General features: G+C 37.9%; 1 protein-coding gene across 11 annotated transcripts in view; it reads left to right on the top strand.

Moving 5' to 3' along the window:
• The window catches only part of MYT1L (myelin transcription factor 1 like), a 314,269-nt gene that overhangs the window by 165,787 nt on the left and 128,198 nt on the right, over positions 1-20,284 (top strand). For all 11 annotated transcript variants that reach the window (XM_074819977.1, XM_074819976.1, XM_074819975.1 and 8 more), the window contains 3 exons: positions 15,778-15,832; positions 16,015-16,048; positions 16,350-16,412. In XM_074819977.1, coding sequence (XP_074676078.1) covers positions 15,778-15,832; positions 16,015-16,048; positions 16,350-16,412 — 152 coding nt within the window. The remainder of the gene's footprint in view (positions 1-15,777; positions 15,833-16,014; positions 16,049-16,349; positions 16,413-20,284) is intronic.

The following is a 20,284-nucleotide window of genomic DNA, read 5'->3' as shown; positions in this document are numbered from 1 at the left end:
TGAATGGGAAAGAAGGGATGCTAGTCTGTTTACTTAATAGCAGCAGCAATTAGCTAGTTTTAACAGACTAAGAGATTTTTTTTACTATCCTGCTTGCAATGTGAAGACTGATAGTTTATTAAACTGCAAGGCCTACATAGGGGTTTTTAGAATTAAAAAGGTGATATAATTAATCAATGTTTCCTCTTTCTTTACCTGAAATACTTCTCTTTTGGACAGTACATACCTGTAGAGATACCTTATGTTTAATTGTGTTTAATGAAAGTCTGAAACATGAGTCCATCTCTTTACTAACATGTTCATTTCATGTGGTGCCTTGGTCTGTTTTGTTCCGAAATGCTTATAGTTGTCTTCAGTAATTGTCAGTCTGATTCAGTGACAGTGAAGATGTTGCTGTTGTCTACAGTGGTATAATCCACTCTATGATCCAGCTATACTGGATCAGCAAATTTCAGCATGTGAATTAGTTGTGGTATATTTTTGAGTTTTGGGTACTAGAAACCAGATTTTAAAATCTGGTATCCTAGTTTTTATAAGCGCACAAATTGCACGTGTGTATGCTGTGGCATACTTGTTCTCACTAATATCTATTTGTGGATGTGGCCTGTTGTGGGCATCTTAGATCATACATATCTGTGTATGCTTCTCAGTGAAAAACAGAATACATGACAGTACTAAATATGTTTAAATTGCTTGTTCAAAGCTGATCTGTTTTCTCCTGTGGTTCAGAAAAATATGTATCTTTATACATTCCCTGTTTAAAGGGTGAAGCAGTCCAAGATAAACCAACAGACTCCTCAACTCAATTACAGGCTCAGATAATGTAAATAGGTTCTGGAGGGTAAACCCCAACCCAATCAAAAAAAATGTACAAGATATGCAAACAGGCATTGTATTTTTCCTTCAATAATTCTATTCCCTCTGAAAGGGAGGGCAGGGTGAGCCTGCCACTTGCTGTGGCAGAACTGGAAGCAAAATTTGCCAAGCAAAGTGGGACAGTTGAAGTATTATTTTTTTTTTCCCCTCTCATTTTCCATAATGATCTTTTGGTTTACAGCTCTTAAGAGCTGTAACTCTTACAACTCCGCTTCTGGCTGAACTGTGGGAACAAGTCCGTGACTTTATGTTTCTGCAGAGCTGTGTGCTCTTTTCCAAGCAGTTTGCCAGGCACAGCTCTAAGAGGTTTTTCCCCATCAAAGGGCCTCTAGGCCTGAGTTAAATGTGGGTGATTCAAGCTAACAAAGAGGTTGAAACACAGCATGATTGTGATTACAGTCACTAGGACATTCAAAGTTAAAGCTAGAACTCTAAAGTTACGACTGCTTTGACCTGAATTTCCATGAATGTGCTTTGGCTTTTTATTGTGTGGTCTTATTTCTGCATATAATGATAGGTACTATTCTACATGTTCCTCGATATTGGTGCAGGTTATTAAAGTGTCCCACATTTGGCTTGTTCGTTATTCTCGTAGGATTTTAATGATAATTTAAAAATGTGTAGTGCTAATACATTGTATGAGTTACAGAAAAGAGTGGGTTATGGCCCTTCAAATGTAGTTACATTTCAGCTAATAAAATACATGCTTATAGAAACATACACACAAAATACTAGGCAAAAAGAGATACAAAAACTTTCATTAGGTGTGCTGTACCCAAAAGACCATTATATATACTTACATTAAGTAAAGGTGCATTTAGGTATTGGTGCTAGTTCAGAACATGGACTTCTGTGAAATTAGTCTTTAATGTTAAATCCTGTGAGTTAAAAGTAAACTTGTCTTTTGGAGCGTATTACACCTCAGGATGTGCACATAGGCAGTTGGTGTTAGCACAAGTTACACATGCATATCAAGGGTGGAACTAGACTGTCTTTATAAAAGAGACTGTACAACCTACCTTGCATGCCTTCCCTAAGCTAGTGAGTTTTAAGACTAACAGTGAAAATGTAGAACATTTCGCGTTACTTGTGAGCCCCACGATAACCCATATTAGTTGTTGCTTTGTGGTTGTGGATTTTTAAATGCAAAATTTAACTCTATTATGGAATATGACCCTGATTTTCTGAGCCACAGCCATTGATGAATACAAATGAAGATCAGTTCCTTGGGGATCTGGTAAGCAAAGAGGTCACTTAAGCCTCTCAGACATATCTCAGAACACCTTGGAACTATTTCAATCTTGGAAAACATTTAAGTTCCATATTTGTTGGTCCAGAAAGAAAATGCCAGACCAGTACAAGTAATTTTACTGTCATTGGAAAGGTAAACAGAGCTAAATTGTTGTCAGATCTAGTTTACATGGATTTATCTTGATCCATTCAAAAATGAACACGAAGTTGCACATTTATTTGCTTTCTATGAGGCGTTAAATACTGCTCTGGAAGAAAAAAACATGAGTTTCAGGACTGGAATGCAACAAATATGGAAGTGAATGTGTTTGCATTGCTTTGTAACTTGAACTCAAACTTAGCTTAGTTCCCGTTTTCCAAGACTGTTTCCCACACTATCATGCCCCATTTTTAGAGGAGTTTGGACCTTTACCATTGGCATGTGGATGTGAGGAATGGAAGTGATTTAATAATATTTTGTGAAATCCTTTTTTCTTTCCCCATGTCAGTGAAATTTAACTCTTTAGATTTCAGTAAGTCTTACCAACTTCTTAATATGTAAAAATTAAAATTTTCTAATGCATATTCTCTTTTAAAGCACTCTTCTCAGCAATTTTCTTCCATAATAGATAAATTTAGGTCTGCCATGAACTAAATTATTTTTCTGCCTTTGTTCCTGTACAAAATGTAACAAATAGCTGTACTTCAACTTCAGAATTAGAAAAGTAACCTTTCTGATGCCATATACCTGTCATTTTTCAACACACTGCATTTTGGAACAGGATTTTTAGAGGAAAATAGATCCTGCTGGATCCAACAGCTTGAAGAGATGTGAAGCTGCTGCTGCTCCACGTCCCCAGGTCCAAACAGTAGCAAAGCTGAAGATGCATTCCCAGTAGGCACACGTACATAAAGCACATGTATACGCTACATGTATACATAAATACATACATATATGACTGGTCACACAGATCCTAGACAGACACTCAGAGCACTCATGTGGGCAGAGACATCACCAGTAGCCTCATCCTGTTCAATCTGGCTGAGCAGGTTGGAGAGCCACTAGTGAGAAAAAATATATATATATATCTCCATATATATGCAGTGGATCCCTCCAGCAGCTGGTGTCAGATACCCAGTCTGGCCAGTAGCTGCCCCTGGATCCCATTTTCTCCAGTTACTGGCATCTGGACATACAACTTCTCAGGCTGCAGCCCTACTCCCGTTGCTGGTGCAGACCATCACCCACACGCATACACATACACACACACACACACTCAGAATGAAGAGCCCTCACCCAGGAAAGAGTTAGAAGGAATTTAATATCCAGATAGGACAGACTGTGCTGGTCAGGTGGAGGGCATGGCCAGAGAAGCATATTGACCAGTCAGCCATTTACACTCAGCTGGCCCTTTTTATCCCCTTGACCCTCTGTTTTAAGACAATAAATCCAACAAGCTGTCTCTGTTAGGCCTTCTCCCTCCTCCTTTTCTGCATGACCTTTTTCATCCTCATACCCAAGTTTAGGCTTGGGCCACCTTTGAGATGTTGGAACTAAAAAGGTTGTGTCTTTGGTATTGGTATATCAACAAATGATTGGTTTTTTCAGTTCAGTAGCCAGAAAAAACAAAAACAAAGTTTGGTTTGACCAAAAATAAAATTTTGAAGGGTTTTGCTTTAATTTGAAACAAATCTTTTAATTTGAACTAGAACATTACATCATCAAACGTCTATAAAGAAAGCAAAAGAAAGCTGCAATCCTTCTATCTCAAGGAGAAGTGAGAAGGGTGGTCCAGTTTTAAAGCCAAATCTCTGACCCAGGCCTCTTGCCCCTCAGAACAGTACTGTAGCCACCAGCGTACAAGGTATTTTGGGGAAAAGGGTTAATTTGAAGCATTCAAATATTCACTGAGATAAGGAGGTTGATTCAATAATTTAGTGTCTAGATGATTTTTAAAACCAAGCAACTAGATTAATCCTTTTTCTGTGAAAGACACCATCATCATACAGTGAGGCTAGTGACAGTTCACCCCAGACTACCTTAAATTATGGTGGATGAAAAATTCTTCACAGGGGTTTGACTAGTTTCAGAATAAAGAAGGTCTGGGAAGCCACATCTTTCATATCATGCTAAGTGTAACTAACAACTGCTAGACCTTTGGATAAAAAAATACCATAATGTCTTGATTTTTATGGATGTAGCCCCATGCCACCAGAATTTCTAGAAGAAAATTAGTGAATTTGGTGCAAATTTGGCCCAGAATCACCAACAATATAGAAAATAATCTTCAAGAAATCTCATCCCTTGAAGTTCCTAAAGGTTTGAGTTGCCTATCCTTCCACTTGAAAGTAGCGTCATGTGCTTCTATTCATGACAACAAGGACATGATAGTTCTCTTAATTCTAAAATATTTCTCTGTATTTATTTTCTGATTCATACCATAAATTTTACATTCATCTTTAATCTGTTCTGCTTCTGACTGCTTTGCTGACTGATATATAGATAGATGTATATAGACCTGTTGTCTCTTCCGTTATATTTTATTTCTTATAATAAGGCCTTTGGATCGGAGACTGCTTTCTTTAAATGTCTGCATCTAATGCAAGGAAGGCTGAATCCTTGTTTAAGCCTGTCTATATGACCAAAATAAGAATTGTAATAGGAACAGTAAAATGTTTAAAACATTTTTTTTCTTCACTTGTGAAGAGTAAATACTTCTCCAGTTAGAAATGCTTATAAACAGGGGAAAAAAAATCAACATGACTGACTTTGAAGTTCTTGAGACTACAATATTAATACAACCATAGAATGGTTTGGGTTGGAAGGGACCTTAAGGATCATCTAGTTCCAACCCCCTGCCATGGGCAGGGACACCTTCCACTAGATCAGGTTGCTCAAAGCCCCGTCCAGCCTGGCCTTGAACACTGCCAGGGAGGGGACAGCCACAGCTTCTCTGGGCAACCTGTGCCAGTGTCTCACCATGCTCACAATGAATAATTTCTTCCTTATGTCTAATATAATCTACCCTCTTTCAGTTTAAAACCGTTGCCCCTCATCCTATCACTATAGTCCCTGATAAAGAGTCCCTTCCCATCTTTCCTGTAGGCCCCCTTTAAGTACTGGAAGGCTGCTATAAAGTCTCCCCAGAGACCTCCCTCTTCTCCAGGCTGAACAGCCCCAACTCTTTCAGCCTGTCCTCACAGGGGAGGTGCTCCAGCTCCCCGATCATATTCGTGGCCTCCCCTGGACCCACTTGATCAGGTCCATGTCCTTCTTATGTTGGGTGCTCCAGAACTGGGTGCAGTACTCCAGGTGGGGTCTTACGAGAGTGGAGTAGAGGGGCAGAATCACCTCCCTTGACCTGCTGATCACACTTCTCTTGACACAGCCCAGGACACAGTTGGCTTTCTGGGCTGTGAGCACATATTGCTGGCTCATATTCAGTTTTCCATCCACTACTACCCCCAAGTCCTTCTCCACAGGGCTGCTCTCAATCCACTCATCACCCAGCCTGTATTTGTGCTTGGGATTGCCCCAACCCATGTGCAGAACCTTGCACTTGGCCTTGTTGAACTTCATGAAGTTTGCAGGGACCCACCTCTCAAGCCTGTCAAGGTCCCTCTGGATGACATCCCTTTCCTCCATTGTGTCGACCACACCACACAACTTGGTGTCAATGGAAAACTTGCTGAGGGTGCCCTCAATCCCACTGTCCATGTCACCAACAAAAATGTTAAACAGCGCTGGTCCCAACACCGACCTCTGAGGAACGCCACTTGTCACTGCTCTCCACTTGGACATTGAGCCATTGACCACGACTCTTTGAGCACGACCATCCAGCCAATTCCTTATCCACCGAGTGGTCCATCTGTCAAATCCATTTCTCTGCAATTTAGAGACAAGGATCTTGTGTGGGACAGTGTCAGATGGTTTGCACAAGTCCAGGTAGATGATGTCAGTTGCTCTTCCCTTATCCTCCAATTTTGTAACTTCATTGTAGAAGGCCACTAAATTTGTTAGGCACGATTTGCCCTTAGTGAAGCCATGTTGGCTGTCACCAATCACCTCCTTACTCCTTACTTTCCATGTGCCCTAGCATAGTTTCCAGGAGGATCTGCTCTGTGATCTTGCCGGGCACAGAGGTGAGACTGAGTGGCCTGTAGTTCCTTGGGTCTTCCTTTTTTCACTTTTTAAAAAATAGGGGTTATGTTTCCCTTTTTCCAGTCAGCAGGAAATTTGCTGGATGATCCTGTTAGCATGCACTGGCACTAAGCATCCTGACTATTCACAGAGCAAGCAGCCTGGTGTAGGACCACACTTGAGGACTGGTTAAAGATGGACAGTGTGATTGCACTCTGGCTTCACAGTTGTACTGGCCTTTCTGAACAGCTGCATGAGATGACACAGGCTAGGGCACAGATGAAGAGATTTAAAATTATATGCTAGAACATGGCATCTAATACAGTGGGTGCTTACAATTTTTTTAAAGACAAAACTAAATATTTTAATGGCTTACGAAAGAGTGGGAATTTGGGGAGATTTGAGTTGCTCAGCTGTGTGGACATATTCTGGATCTCTTCTTCCAGATGGAAGTTCTAGTTTTAGTACAGCTCATGTCCAAATGCATACTCACTGAGCATGTCCAAAGCATCTTTTTGGAGCCACAGACTGATGAAAGGATATCTTCTCTCCCAAGAAAGAATTGCTGTAGGTCCGGTGCTATTTCGTCTTACCTCTAATTTACATGCTACTTTCTCATTCCTCATATCTAAGAATGTGAAAAAAGTAATAAGAGAATTATGTTCAAATGAGCTGTGTGCACTTTGGGTGTTTTCCACTCTAACTATTATGAAGTGAACGAGAAATGCTTGGAAGTGTTTCCTGCCTTCCCTTGAGAATAATTCAATGATTCCTGAATGTATTTCCTCACAAAAAGAATATATCATGAACTTTTGAGTTTAACCAAAATTCTGCTTATTCTGACCTGCATTTACAGATTTGGCTGCAGCCTGCACTGTTCATCTGAAAATGGAAGGATTGGATTCCCTCTGTGCATTATAGCAGGAGAATGACTCTTACTCAAAGTCTGAGAACAGGTCCTGAGGATATATTCTCCTATTGTTCTGCAAGAAGGGCTCTCCTTGATATTAATAAAAGCTCTGTGTGTTCATCACAAGTGGAAGAGGACAAAGGAGTAATTTATATTCTAGTCATTAATTTGCCCACGTGCCTATTCGGTTGCTTTGTAGTATGTACCTCAACTTGTAGCTTTTATCTTTGCAGAGTTCCCTCTGGAACTCTGCTCTAAGAGGGCCTGGTTGTATGCTGGTGTTTTCCTGAGGGGAAGATTCAAATATGATAATTCTTTTATAAAGTTTGCCTTCTTACTGAAAAGTGTGCTAGAAAATATTTGAACTAAATTCAGATGTCCGAGCTAAGAAGGCACCTGTGTTTGTGGGGCAAAGGGTCTGAAAGGACAGGGAAATTGCTTTCCTTTCTGCCTGACTTTTCCTTAAGCACTCCAGTAGCTTCTTAGTGTAACTCTATCCTGCAGTTTTGTCTCTCTTTTGTCTTGTAGATCTTAGAATCAGAAACAAGTGCATTAAATATATTTGGGAGAACTATACAGGTTTTCTGTCAAAACCAGATCTTCAATGTTATTCTGTTCTGTTAAGAGCAGTAATAGTCCACATTCAATTAAGAGGAATGAAATATTAAGAAGTGATTTTAAAGAACTGGCTATGCAAATACAGTCAATGGAATACAAGAATACTGTGTCAAAAGCCTTCTTAGAATTGAGGTAAATTACATCTACTGCTCTCCCTTTGTCCACAAATGCAGTCATTTTATCTTAGAATGCAATTACTTTTCCAGACTATGATTAGTAAGGTATAAATTAAGGGTCAAATATTGTTATCAATTCAGGTTTGGTCTACCCTACTGACACTTAGGGGAGAGGAAGATCTGCTGGAGCATATTGTCATAAAAGTTGCATCAGTAAGTCCAGCTGAAACCTCAGTAGATTGTGTAGGAAGCTCTACATTGGCTCCAGGGATCTGGTCTTTTGAAGTAAGCTCTGATGTCATATGGAAAGTCAAGGTTTTGTACACTGAGAGCAGGTTTAGGTTAACTTGATCTGCATGTTTTAATTCCCCAGAATCTTCACCTCATTTTCCCCTGCTGCTTGATGGTATCATTTCCAGATGGAACTCTACATCTGTGACCATGTTTTGGTCAAATAGTTTAAAATATAGATTTATTAAAAATAAAACCCCATAGTGCCTAAATCCTAGGTCATTCTAGGTGGAGGAGCATTGAGGAGCAATGTGAGGACACATATAGTATTACCTTAATGTGCCTCTGGAATAATGCCATAACTTTGTCATTTAAGTACCATGGCAGAGATTACGTGCAAAGCATTGATATTTTTAGTTGTCTAAAATAAAGTAAAATTAATTTAGTCCAGATTTTCAGTGAAGGTGTGTTAATATATACTCTGTGTCTTCTTTCATAATCTTTAGAATTGTCTTTTCTTTCTTCTGGGTCATGTTGCATGAGTTCAGATTAACACAGAACTTCATGAGAATTGCAAAGAACAGAGGAATGGCTCCTTAGAGTAAATTAATAGATACATTGCAAAAAAAAAGTCTTGTACTTCCAGTTTAAATCTAGGATATTATTTTCTTATTTATTTTAAACAGTGGTGTTTCCAGTTGTGATTTGTCTTTTATTATTTGAAAGAGGAGGTCAGTATGCTGAAAGAGTATAGTTACTGACTGTCATGTAGTGGAAAGTATGTGATAAAGCACAGAGATATTTGGGGACCCATTGAAGTTATTGGTAGATGTCCCATTTACCAAATATGTTCAATAGTTTTTCACAAAATGTATCCAGCTTCTAAAAACTTACTCAGATTATCAGGAGCCATTCTTGACAAATACCATTATTAGAAAATGAATTGCTTTTGGAATACACAGACATGCTGAAGAAGGTATGTTAGAATTTGGATTTGGCTGCTATTTTTTGAGGAGAGCAGTAGAAGGTCAGTTTACTTTTTTTTTTTAGGGAAACTGCACAAAGTACTAATATAGTATGGGACACGCTGCTCACATAAACTATTCATCATTTTCCAGGTCATGTTTCTTTGATTATGAGAATATAGAAGCATTTTAACTGTGGTAAATACAATTGACATATTTTGTTTCATTCTTCGAGATACTAGATCAAAAAAAATTCTTTAAATCCTTTCATTTTAACTTTCTACAGAAGAAAGAACATTTTTCAAGTTACAAAATACAAATGCTGAGCAAACCTTGGCTATAAAAGTAGTACAGGAATCTCACCTGTAGAAATTTAAATCTTGCGTCATGGCTGGCTGAAAATCTGCCATTACAAAGTAACTTGACAGTCACAAGGAAATAAGTTCTAATCTGCAACCTTTTTATATAATCAACTCATTACATTTTCAGGAAATCAGAATTTTTGTCATTTAACGTTTTACTTTTATCACATTATGAGTTATGTCTAATACTACTGATTAGGGAAAATCAAGTTTCAAATAATTTTAGTAACATACTTGACTGAAAATAACAATTATGCAGTAATTCTAGTATTTATCAGTACTTGCCATAGATCTTTGAGGTCATAAATGATCTACCTTTGTGTAGTATAGACAGTGAATGCTCTGCCTCAGTAAACATTGGACAATTTTTGAGATTATTTGAGAATCTAGTTTTTGGATTTGAAGAAATCCAGATAAGAAAAAAATTGGGAAGTCCAGATCTAAGGCTCTTAGTTCACCTGTGGCTTTCTAGACTTCATTTACATCATGGCTAGAGGGAAACCAGAATAATTCACTAAGCAAGCATTGGCTGAGATGGAAATTTCAGAACTTGGGACTGAAACTTGCAGTCTCCATGCCTCTAGCAAGAAATTCAGATAGCCTGAGAATTTTAAAAAGAATGATCATTGTCAGGATGCCTGCAAGGGAAGAGAATGCTGAACTACCTCCCTATGAGGGAGCAAAAATCACCATTTGTCCTGGAAAGTAGCCTAAAGGTCTGGATCCCTCACACTTGGCAGCCCTGAGGAGGTCCATATGGTAGATATGTGTGTCTAGAGATAGGGAGAGCAGGGCTAATTGTGATACTTCTGGGAGCTTAGTCTCGGATAAGTCTATGATGAGACTCCTAGCCTTAAATCTATGTACTTTAAAACCCTGAAGACTCCAGCAGGGGTTACTAACAGGGTATCCGGCAAGCTAACAGAAAAATAGATAAGGTCCCGGTGAAAACTTGCCCTCTATTGCTAGAAGTTACTGACCATATCCAAACACCTCAGTGGTTTTCTGGAAAATTAATACAGCCTTAAAGGTTGTGCAGCTACGGATCACATTCTTCCCTTCAGCTACAGCAGCGCAGAAATTGCTCATGCTCATCTGGCTGTCCAGATCCTATTCACTGTTATTGCCTTACAGATTATGATCTTTGGTCTTTCAAGCATGGCCCACGTTCTTTGTTCATAGGTACAGCACCTCGGAATTGGCATGTTCTTTATACGAGTCAAATCTCCCAGATGACGCAGGCCAGTACATGTAACTGGCCCGTCTCCAACATAGTTTATCACTCCATTAATTTCTGTTTTATCTGCATATTTCAGTAGCATATAATCTTCCAGAGTAGTGGCGAAGATGCTGACTATTATAGGGCTAAAACACATACCTGTGGGATTATATTAGAAAGACTCTTCTTAAATATATATTTTTTAATTTTTACAATTATTTTTGTAAAGAAAATAATTTTTATACAAAAAATTTTTCTGGAGAAATATCTGTTAACCGCTATGCTGATTTTATGAAGTGCCTATTTTATTGTCTGAATGTTTGGTAAGGGAAAGCAAAATGTTTAAAAGATATCTAAGTATATGATATCTTAACATAGCTACCTTTATGGACAAATTTTAAAGTATCATCAAAAAGCAGTTTCAAGTGTTTTTGATTACAGATTTTCCACAAGAAAGTGTTGACTGGTGCTGGTAACGTCACTGTCTTGTTTCCCATATCAGCTTTTGTATGAGGTTACTAAGGGTCAATGTCAGGAAGATTAACTTAGTGAGCCACACCATCCTCTCAGCACTTAGTAAAGATTAATTTAAACAGTTACAAATACAATTTTTTCAGAATTTTTTTTTCAGTTCTCCAGCATTTCCCGAGTGTTCCAGGATTGTTACATATCAACAGCAATGTCTTGGAGAACTATCAGGTTATATTAATTTTAGGGGGTAATGTTGTCTGGGACTTTGGTTTTAAAATAACAAATAGCTGCTTTTGTTACTTTTTAAAAATTTTCTTGTTGTTTATTAATACAAGCTATTAATTATCTCCAAATACTACAAAAAATTCTTTCAAATGTATTTAAATAATTTCTTATTATTACCATGTTTCCCACTCAGAATTTTTAATTGATATTTTTAGTTCTCCTTATTGATAGTTTATGTTTACTAATAAACTGCTCTATGTGTGTGTATATACATATGAATTATTTTTTAATCCTCATGAGCTACAAGTTGTTTTTTTAAGCTTTGGATTGTTGAGAAGGGGTTCTTTCTCTTTTTTTTTCACTTTTTTATTAGTGAATCCTTCTGATGTGTTTACGCACCTTTTTTTTTTTTTTAACATTTAATGAAGCATTTTTGAACTGCTCCTAATCAGTCATTTTATGTTAAAAGATTTTTTCCTACTCAGTTCAGCTCATGATTATTTTCAGCTTTCGTATACTGACACTTTTAAAGCACCTTGTGTTTGTGCTTGCGCGTGTCTGTTAGTTATTGGGATCAGATTCTGTACATTAAGACATCACAAGTCTTAATTGCCTGCATGCAGATGACCACACAGGGCTTTTTTTCATTTTCACACAGAAAAGTGAGATTCAGTATAGAATTTCCTTCGGCTGGTTAAATAATTTCTTACATGAGAAATATCAGAATAATTTTCAGAAACTTCAAGTATACTCCTGTGGTTATAGCACTCATCTGCCACCCCATAAGAAACCTTCACTGCAACACAGAAATTTTTCCTTTCTATTTTTTTTCCAAAGCTAAAGAAACTACTCAACCTGTTTGGTGTCCTATTTGGTTGTCTTCAACATACCTTCCAATATAACAGACCTTCTCTTGCACCCCATCTTGTGATGTATTAGTTAGAGCACTGATCTATAATAGTCTTCCTTCTCTAAATCTTCAATAAGACTAATGCCCATAATGGTGATACAGAGTTGCTAGCTTTACCTCGCTCTGCCCATCCTCCCTAAGTAAGGCATATCCAATAATTTGATTATTTTTAACTATGATTTACCAATTTCTACCAAGACCTTTTTTTTTCTTCTCAGAATTAAGAATTTAGAGCTTTCAATTTTCATGTCTAGAGTTTCTCTATGTAGCCAGGTTAAGAATTTCTTCTCTTCCTGCTCCTGATGCCTTGATCTTTGCTTTCATACATAATCTTTTAGGTTTCTCCTCTTAGATGCCAGACTAAAATGCTAGCCAGCCTGTCCTCGATGTCCACAAGTTCTCTGGAATGGTGACTCAGTATTCTGCAGAACTGTAATGTAAAGGTCGTGAATAAAGTAGAACTACTGAGGTGAACTCCCTGTGAGTCACTAAGGTCCACATTTCCTTTTTCTGCATGTGAAAATGGTGAGGAAGACCTTGTTTGTGTGAGATTAGTGGCCACAGGAGCAGAACTCTGTTCCTGGCCATAGAAATGCCAGGGGTGCATCTGGGGACTGCTATGGTGGTCTGGCAGGTGACAGAACTGATGCATGTCTCATGTAGCATTTCATGTGGAAATTACTTGCTCCCAGCATCCAACATTGAATACATGGAAAGATGAAGGCTGAAAGTTTAACATGACAGTCTTGAAGATCTGTGAGTGAGCATATAAATAAAGTCAAAGCAAGATTCCATTGGCTAAGCATAGGCACCTACCATCATTTGATGCATCCAAGACACACATTGCCACATATGACAGGGCATCTAGGCCACAGACAAAGGCAGGTAGATCTGTGCCATTCTGGAGAAACAGCAGGCTATGTAGGATGCACAATAAAATTTAAAGTAACACTAAATGTCTGCAGCTTTTACAATCTTTTTTCACTTCTTTGACCTGCTTCTGGATCTGGATTGTGTGGATCCTATAGGGGCTTTTCCAGCTTAGTGATTTCTTCTTTGACTGTCAGTGTAGTTAAAAATGTACCCACAGCATTCTTGAAGTGCTTACTTTGGTGTAGAAAGACAGGCAAATCTGTTTTGTAAGTTTTCCCCTTCTAAATTTGCACAGACTATCATAACAACTGGGGCCGCATTTCCAGGTTAAGATCATAATAGCTCTTTCAGCAGATTTTTCAGTGGTGGCAAATGATGCTAGATAATGTTTTTCAAACTGTTAAAACAACATACTAGGCTGAACATCAAGTAACTCCACTTCTGGTCTCCTGTCAAGTCCTTACATATTGCAAGAGTTACAGAATAGTACAATGTACTGTTTCCTTATTAATAAAATTCAAACAGTATCATCATCTAGTGGGTAATTTTTATATTCCAGAGATGCTGTTCGTGCTTTGGTATGGCAGCTTGAAAGGCTTCAAATGCATATCAAACCTTAAGAGCTGAGAAGCCAGCCAGGGTGTGAACCCAAGGTGTAAGGTAGACACTGTGGATGGGTTAAAGTTTAAGATTCAGTTTAGGTGCCTGTAGTAGGTGTCTACAGGGATGCCAAGTGTCTCATGCTATAGTCAATGGAGAGCTAGACAGTATGGGCAAAGGTGCTTAGAGACTGATTCTGTCCAGCCTGAAGTAACACCTAGTGGCTGATCAGAGGAATTGTTCCTCAAGCTCTGGTGGCTATGTTAATTAGGGGTAAGTTCAGCTGCCTAAGCATAGGCAGCTGGTGCCATTTCTGATGCCAAAGGATATCTGAAATATCTACACAGGGTTGGCAGTTGTAACACGACATACGTGTACTCTTCTGTACCTTTCTGGACTGGCAATTGAAGGTGTGATGGGATACCTCATGGTATCTCAGATAGCACCATTGGTTGGCAATGATAGAAGCTTATGCTCCTAATGTATATGCACACAGCTATATGTAGGTATCTTAATTTAAAAATGAAACCCACTCAAAGTGATGCAAAGGTCTCGATCAGAAGACTGCACTGAAGCCCCCTAGTAGAGGCTGGTGCTGTATTAGCTTTCGTAATACCTGTTTATTTTAGAAGATCATTCCTTTGGTGTGGAATAAATCACACTGCCAGGAACCACGTGATGACTACCAAGAAGCGGAACTACATGAGTAGCACAGAGCCTTGTGAGAGTGGCCTTTCTTGCCACCAAATCCCAGCACCCACAGATCTTGTTGTGCTGATTCTTTCCTCCTAATTTAATGTGTTGAGGGAGTTCTGTAAAAGCATCCCTTGATTTCTTTCTTGTTCATTACTTCCCACATCATTTGTGTTAAGGTACTGACCAAAGAATGGTAGGTGATTAAAGGGTTAACTGCAAGTCACTTGGACATATTTCCATGTTTTTGCATGAGAAATGTGACATTCTTATCAGATATCGATCCAAGGGTATTGCTGTAAGCCAGTGATTGATTTTTTTTTCTGGGGGAACTAGAGCCTCATGGTTGATTTCTATGCTTCCTGACCTTTACAATACCATCTCTATGTATGAACCGCTGCAGATCCATCTTGCCATCCCATTCTTCCACATTCAAAGGAGCTGATGGTACTGATACTGCATATAATTTCCCTGACACAGTCTCTCCGCATAGTTTAGTGCAATCTGCTTGTGTTGTACAAAATCGTAAACTCTAGGTAGCCTATGCAGTTTACCTTTGAAACTCTTATGACAATAATACATGGAAGAACAGAAGAAACCATGTGGTCCTATGGTAACTACTATAGATCAGTGTTTATGATACTTTCCAAGGTCTAATCTGCAGCCCTGTCCCTGTCTGGTAAATATTTAAGGTTGCTGTATATTTATTACTGCATAGAAAGCTACATCGGATAGGCATGCTGTTTATAAAATGAAGGTGAAGATTTAGCCATATGTAGCAAGTGAACACATTCCTGAAACTTGAAAAACACTTCTGAGCAATGAAACACGTTGGCAAATGTCATAATGCCATATTAAATAAAATTAAATCTTTGAAGTTCTGATGATGACTCTTTATCTCCTTTTCAGTCATTATTCCTCCCTCTCTTTCCCACTGCAAAGTGTTTGGTTAGAAAGCGACCTGTGGTGTGCAACCCCTTGACTTCAATTTTAAATTGCATAGAAATCTATTGAATCCTTGTTTCAAAATATATGGAAGTAATCAGGATTTTATGTCAGAAATACCCCTTCAAAAAGGGGAACCAGCACCTAGTTGCACACAATTTGCTATGAAAGCAGGGCATGCAAATGGATTGATTAAAGCAGAAATTACCGCATTTTCTGTTTTACATAAACAGAAAGATCCTAAAAATCCCCTGTAAGGTGGACTTTTCCTTACAGGATAAGATGGAATTAAAATAGTGTCAATAAATTGTGTGAGAGACTGTATCAGTCTGTGCATTGATAGTCTGTGCATGCAGGATAAGAACATTGACTGCCTGCTAATCTATTCCCAGATGGAGGTGGATGCAGACGAGAAGCGCCATCGCACACGCTCCAAAGGTGTTCGAGGTACGTCTCTTGCTTCAGTAAATCACTCAAGGCCCCTGCTCAGGGTGACCTTCATCCTCCAGAATCTCTTTGCACGATTCATTCTGACCCTTGCTTTTACACAACCTTTCTGGTAATTTTCTGTGGAAGAGGGGTACTTGTAATAGATGATAAATTTTTATATATTTTCCATCTCTCTGCAGTTCCCGTGGAACCAGCCATACAAGAGCTGTTCAGGTTAGTGCTCTGAGTGTAAAATGTATCCCCATTAGCAATTTAGAAAATTCATGCCTTTTAATGGGTATAATGCACTTTCAAGTTCATTGGTGGTTTGCTCATGCCCTGCTGCACTGATGAAATTAATTCCCTCGAGACTTGCTAATAAAAAGCATCCCCTCTTTTTTTTTTTAACTTCAGTTATTTGATTTCTCTTTCTGTCTTTGTTGCCCTCCATCTCTGTAATACCTACTGCCTGCTTTTAGTGTAATCTTTCTGCAGCACACCAGCACCTATATAATTAATTCTCTCTCTTTTGCAGCTGTCCCACGCCTGGCTGTGATGGCAGTGGTCATGTTAGTGGCAAATATGCAAGGCACAGAAGGTAATATCTGTAATTTTTCATAATTTAGTGAAGAGATTTGGTAAACAAGTTAGCTGGCATGACCTTGATAAACCAAACAATGATAAAAATTAGAGAATAGAGATTCTAGAAGCCATTCAGCTTCACATTTTTTTTCTTTTTGAATGTCACACAAAATCTAACATTTTTGCTGAGGAAACTTGTTCTCATTGTCAATCTTCTCTCGATTTTTGCATACAGTTCTCTTGCTGATGTGTTGCAAATTAAAATTTGGCCCTACTGACATGTTGGTGCCAGTGTGACTTCTGTTATTTAATGTATTTTATAACTGAATGAAAACGAGTTTCTGAACATTTTAAGTTTGATGATCAGGTTAGATTCAAAGGTCAAAGCCTAAGACAAATCAGTGATAATAAGACTTCACTGTTCAAAAGTTATATTATAAATACCTTTACTTCAGTTTCTAAAACATCTGTGGAGACATCTTCCTTAAGAAAATGGTTTTAGCTGTTTATTGGTAATTCTATATCAAGGTAGCATATGTTACACATGCTAATGTGCTTCAAATTAATTTAGAGCTCAATTTTTACATTTTTGTGTCTTCAATGTCAATGTTCAATAGTGCTGTACACCTGTGTAAACATCATTCCTTTCCTGAATCATTTGTTCATGAATTGCTTGTGCAATATTTTGAAAATTTAACAGCTCTGGAATATATGAATTTTTCTCATGTGCTGTGCATTTCATTTGACATATTTCATACAGCAGCCTGTTGTAAGAGATAAAATGGCTGATGTTTTGGCCATCTCTCTTCTGAATAGAGGGAGGTGTTCAAACCGGTGTTAAATTCTCCTGAAACTGTTAAGACTTTTTTCATTCTTGACTTTTTCATGCTTTAAAGCACTTGTGGTGTTTATAAGAACACATTTTTCAAACCAAATCTGATAACTGTTTTGTAATGAGAGCATATGTTTTTTGTGCATTAAATTGAAATTATATGTTTGTGGTTAAGGCATTTATTTGAAACAGGAAAACATACCAAACAGTGACGTGTCAGTCCACTGGGTGCCATTCAGTCCACTCGTGCCTTTTTTCTTAGCAGTGAATGAAGCTTAAGGACAAGTCCAGAAAATACTTTCAAAATTAGAACAAGAAAAGTGTTATACTTGATACCAAACTTCTTTTGAGTTACATTTAAACTATATAAAACATAAAATAACAATATTCAAATTTCTTTTCCTAATCTTTTTTTCACTCATAAAAGCGAAAAACATTTTTGTGGTTATTTTAAGGATTTGTTTAGATTGGAACACTGATTTAGAAAAAGTAACCAGAATCATTCTTCTTAAATTATTCTTAAATAATTCTTCTTAAATTCACTTGTGGCTTCTCATTTCAAACCATGGTTTTCTTTTGTCCATTTTCTTCATGTAAATACAAGCTTCATCAGTAATTAATGAATGGCACCAAATCCTTTTCCCTCAGAAATTTCACAAGCAGTCAACAGTTAAATGACATGATTATAATGTCCTTTCTAGTTACAAGATTGTAACTACATGCATTTCTTTATACTTCATGGGAGTTGCGTGCAGATTTCAAAAGCAGAAGTCTTGAAACATACTGAAAGAAACTCTTTAGCTTACAAAAAATCTGACTTCTGAATTGCTCTAACTTTGATCTATGTGTCTGTGTTTGTGTAAAATCACCCTTTTGGGGGAGGGAGAAGGAATAGATGTGAGGTTTGGAAAGATTACATGCAGTTTTGAGACGTTAATTCCATATTTTGCTTTCTTGACATGATTCTGGTATGTCAGTACACGAACAGACTGAATCTCAGAGCTGTTAATTAAATGAAATTTTGGGCAGATGCGCAAAGAATAAAAATTGGAAATACATCAAAAATTCTTTTTTTTTCCTACTGGCTAAAGAATTTGTGGGGTTTTTATGTTTTCTTGTCACCCTGATTGCCAATGCACTAATCAAAATATATTTAACCAATATATGTCTTATCTAGTGTAAAAACACAAAGTTCTTTGTTGAGGTTTGCAACATACATATCTATTTTCTAAAAGAGCAGCAATTTTTTTTATCTAGTCCAATCAACACCTAGTAAATTTAACTTTTTGAAATAATCTGAAGGAATTTTTCTTTTTTCTGGTTTGCTATTTGGGTGGGAAAGACCCTCAAACATTTCTTCCAAGGAAATCAGACTGCCTTAAAAATTTGATGTGTTCAGGGAATTGCATATCTCAGCTGATGCCTAACTCAATTCTGTTTAGAGCTACAGAGCATTTTAATGAGGTTAAGACCTTTCCATTCACAATACCAGACGGGCTCATTATTAGGAATGAAATTTATTTACTTCCACTAGATGTAGTCAGAGCTCTCTAGAATTCTGTTTCTTCTATGACATCTTGAAGTGTCTGGAATTTCAGGGTTTTTTTCATTGTAATTTAATCCTTGTAATATCAATGTGACAGTGAAAACCGTGTTCAGATACTACATTAAACTTGAACTGAAATAAACAGATCTTTTCAAATTTTCAGACAGATTCAGGGGATGAAATGTTGTTCTGCTGATAAAATATTGGGTAGAAGTTAAAGGAGAGTTTTATCATATGTTTTGTACCCCAATTGTATTCTTAATTATGGAAGAGCTGCAATGTTAGGGTTAGCTAGGGAAACAAGCAGGCTGTATATGTCATTGATGTTTCCTTCGAGGTGTATGAAAACACAAGACTGGTACTAATTAGGGTAACAGTAGTAACAGCCTGTTGTGTCATTTCCAGCTTTTTTTTCTTTGTGTCAAATCTTAGTTTGAAGTGAAACCTTGCATGGCTTAGTTGCTGCTTTGCTCTCAGCTCTTAAGTTTGGTGCTTAATTTTAGCTGTTAGTTGGGCATTGCTAATAGACAGCTAAGATAGACAGGCTTCTCTGCAGGGCCCTTTAGGGCAAGATTCTAGAGTCTCTAAATCAGTGAGAGCACCTTTTTCAGTGGCTGAATAGAAAGTTCAGAAAGATTAGCATCCCAGTTTGAGCACTGAGGGTAAGTGCCCAACTATAGGTGGTATGCCTATGTTCTTCAGAGCAGAGTCCTGTCTTTCTTTTTTTTTTTCTTTTTTCTATTTTAGTCATACCTAGAAACCTGAAGCTATCAGGGACCTTCTAGTACTGTCTATGGTGCACAGCATGAGGCAGTGCCTAGATGTTAGAGTTTACACAGATAGGCCTTTAGTACCTGTTTTTTATGTTTCCAGGCACCTGAGGCCAACTGAGCTACTCACACATCATGCAGTTAAAGAAATGCACGTGTCTTTGTAGTATCAGGTCCTAAAAAATGAAAAGAAAGCAAAGGTTGTGAAAGATCTGAAAACAAAAACAAAACCAAGAAATAAGGCATAGACATGTTCAGATAGTGGTGGAAACAAGAAAATAATTCAAATCTCAGTACTGAAAACCTGAGCTTCTCCCTGGGCCATGCTTCTGGTACCTGTTTATTTTATGCACTTGGTAGCTCTTCAGGTTCATTGTACATAGCATCATAATAATGAACAGTGCTCTTATACATTCAGAGCTGTGAATTAATTTTGGACAAGCTTGGTCCAGATCCTTGAATGCTTACAGCTGTGAACAATCCATCTGGGTATATAGCAGTTACACAAACCACACGAGGAGAGTGTTCCCAGAACTGTTTTCAGGACGTCTGTCAGCTAAGCATCCAAAGAAAAACATAGATTCAAGTCTTCTTTCATTGCAATTAGTGGGAACTTTGGCAGTTTCATTAATGAACTTTAAAGACAACAGGATTCACATTCTGTGTTTATAAATGTAAAGGCGAGTCCAGTTTCTGGTCTTAAGTTCTGCGGGTGCAAATCCCATAGTTACTCTAGAATA

The sequence above is a fragment of the Strix aluco genome, chromosome 3 (assembly GCF_031877795.1).
Source record: "Strix aluco isolate bStrAlu1 chromosome 3, bStrAlu1.hap1, whole genome shotgun sequence".
NCBI classification, from domain to species: domain Eukaryota; kingdom Metazoa; phylum Chordata; class Aves; order Strigiformes; family Strigidae; genus Strix; species Strix aluco.
Note: the sequence above shows the minus strand (reverse complement) of the source record. Positions and strands in the feature narration are given on the sequence as shown.